A 2,981-nucleotide genomic window follows, 5' to 3' on the forward strand; every position below is an offset into this window, starting at 1 on the left:
TCCACCTATTGGCAAGTGCATTGGACACTAAGGAAAGTACTTAACTTCATTTATAGAGCAGTTACTAAAGAAATGTCAGACTTGCTGGCAATCACATGTTGCCATGTAACCTTGTGCAAGCTACATAATCTCTTTAACTTGGTTTCCTCATTTACAAAATAATGACAGCACTTACTACGATTTTATAGAAAATAAGAAGGAACTATGTCTTGTGGTTTAGTGGTTAATAGCTACACCTATAACCTAAAGGTTAGCAGTTCAAATCAACCACCCGCTCCTTGGAAACGGAATGGGGCAGGCCTACTCTGTCCTATAGGGTCGCTATGAGTCAGAATCGATTCAACAGCAACGGGGTTGTTTTGGTTTTGGATATGTATATATAATTCTAAGCCCTATTCTTATCATTTGAGAAGATTGCAATGAATGACAGCTTTTTCTGAAGGTTTCATTACGAAACCTGTATTTTGCTTAGTATTACACTCACCATTCCTTTTGTTATTCTAATCAATTTCATTTTTTTTAATTCTTTAGCTTTAAAACCACCTTAAATGCACTTTTGAAAAATATAATATAAAAAGGAAAATCATCATATGTTGAATTTTCTTGTGTTTTTGCCAAAAACAGTAAATGTATATATATATATAATTGCATATCAACATGTGAAGACAAATATATATTTATTATTATGTGTTAATATGCAATGACACTTGAACGATATCTTTATTTATAATGACTTTCCATATGTGTATTAATGAAATTGGAGCCATGAAATTTATAATTTATTTAACACAATTTTTTCATCACAGATCTTTTTTGATACCAGCTCCATTGTCTCATGGATTCCCTTGTGGATGAGAACTACACTGCAGTGACAGAGTTCATCTTATTGGGCTTAACAGAAAATCCTACCCTTCGGGTCACCCTCTTCATGGTCATCCTATGCATCTATCTTGTGACCATATGTGGCAATCTCAGCACAATCATTCTGATCAGAATCTCTCCTCAGCTCCATCATCCTATGTATTTTTTTCTGAGCCACTTGGCTTTGACTGACATAGGCTTTTCATCGTCTGTCACACCCAATATGCTTGTAAACTTCCTGGTGGAGAGAAATAAAATCTCCTATCTTGGATGTGCGATCCAACTTGGATCAGGTGCTTTCTTTGGGACAGTTGAGTGCTTTCTTCTGGCTGCCATGGCCTATGATCGCTTTGCAGCAATCTGTAACCCACTGCTTTATTCAACTAAAATGTCCACGCAAGTGCGTGAGCAGTTGTTCTCTGTGGCTTATGTAGGTAGTTTTGTCAATGCTTCCTCCTTTACGATTTCCTTCTTTTCTTTATTCTTCTGTGGACCAAATCAGGTCAATCATTTTTTCTGTGACCTTGCTCCTTTAGTTAAGCTTTCCTGTTCTGATGTCAGTATCCCTGCAGTGGTCCCCTCATTTTCTGCTGGCTCCATCATTGTGGTCACAGTGTTTGTCATAGCCATCTCCTACATCTACATCCTCATCACCATCGTGAAGATGCGCTCCACTGAGGGCCGCCACAAGGCCTTCTCCACCTGCACCTCCCACCTCATTGCGGTCGCTCTGTACTATGGGACCATTACATTCATTTATGTGATGCCCAAGTCCAGCTACTCAACTGACCAGAACAAGGTGGTGTCTGTGTTCTACATGGTGGTGATCCCCATGTTGAACCCCCTCATCTACAGTCTCAGGAATAATGAGATTAAGGGTGCTCTCAAGAGACAGCTTGGTAGAAAAATATTTTCTTAACAAAACCTCTGATTTTCTACAGTTTGATGCAATAATATACCATTAGTGTAATATTAAAAGAAATTTGGTTCCTGTGGGCAAAATGTATTTGCATATAATTAGCCAGTATGGGGTTTATAGTATATGCGGGTGTAGATCTTCAGATAGTAAATCAGAGACACTAGTGAGTTAGCTTTAATAAATTAAATTTGATTTAGAATTAATAATCACAAATTGGTTCACATGAAGAAAATCTTAATCTGCTGAAAATCCTTCTTATGTTTTATTCATATATTATTTTTAAAGAAATTCTATGTTGTAAGTTAGGGTTATTGTACTGCCAAACCTTTAAAGACATGTTCATTTTCAACAGCTGATAATGCTGAGATGAGCCTGATAATCCTAGTTTTAAGTTGACTGAATAAATTCTGAGGGGAAATCACAAACTGGAACCACACAGGAAAATTGCTAAACACATGGTGCTTGGAGAAATCTTATCTGTTGGGGTTGGTCTTTGTGGACTCTTAAAATTCCAGCCTGTGTTTCTGGATTCTGACTCTGGCCTTGGATATAAGGGCTCCCCAATCTAAGAGGATGAGAACACCCTAACTAATCTGTGAATTGCTCAATCAGATCAGAAGAGACGACTTCCTCTGAGGGAATTAATGAGGTTCCCAAACTCATCAGGGACAGAGCAGAGTAAAAGCAAAAAAGGATTTCCAGGAGAATCCAGGAAGCTGGATGACATTGAGTCTGTGAGGAAGAACCTCTTAGAGGAATTTATGATCAGGCCCACATCCTGCTCATAAAACTCCAGGGGACTGACTGTTCCTCAGCAGAAATAGTGCCTGCCTCTCTGGGGAGGCTAAATTCACCTGTATATGCTGATGAGTGCTACATGTATTTCTGTTTCCTGTCCCCATTTAAGGATTCAGACACAAATTGCATCTTCTTGTAAACAGAATCACACGGCATGTCTTATTCAAGTTTCTCTAGTGAAACTGAACCTGTAGAAAGAGGGAAAAAAAAAAAAGAGAGAACAGACTTTTGAGCCTTTTATTCCAGCAGCTTCAGGTTTGGTCATTTTAAGCAACTCTCATGGTGAACACAGCTAAAGGGAGACAGGGAATTGGCCCACATGGTTATGGGAGCTAAACCTTTTGCAATCAATCGATTGAGACCCATGGTGACGCCATGTGTTATAGACTAAACTGCTCCATAT

The 2,981-nt window shown here is 38.6% G+C and overlaps 1 protein-coding gene across 1 annotated transcript; it reads left to right on the forward strand.

The window, feature by feature from the left end:
- The first annotated feature begins 738 nt into the window (after positions 1–738).
- Positions 739–1,780, forward strand: LOC135231956 (olfactory receptor 5P76-like). Its single transcript, XM_064289191.1, has one exon. It carries the CDS (start codon positions 836–838, stop codon positions 1,778–1,780), a length of 945 nt encoding a protein of 314 aa, XP_064145261.1. The 5' UTR covers positions 739–835.
- Positions 1,781–2,981: the final 1,201 nt, after the last annotated feature.

Source organism: Loxodonta africana, chromosome 7, assembly GCF_030014295.1.
Source record: "Loxodonta africana isolate mLoxAfr1 chromosome 7, mLoxAfr1.hap2, whole genome shotgun sequence".
NCBI classification, from domain to species: domain Eukaryota; kingdom Metazoa; phylum Chordata; class Mammalia; order Proboscidea; family Elephantidae; genus Loxodonta; species Loxodonta africana.

Coding starts and splice junctions, on each gene's coding strand:
- LOC135231956 (XM_064289191.1), top strand. CDS start 836: ATGGATTCCCTTGTGGATGAGAACTACACTGCAGTGACAGAGTTCATC.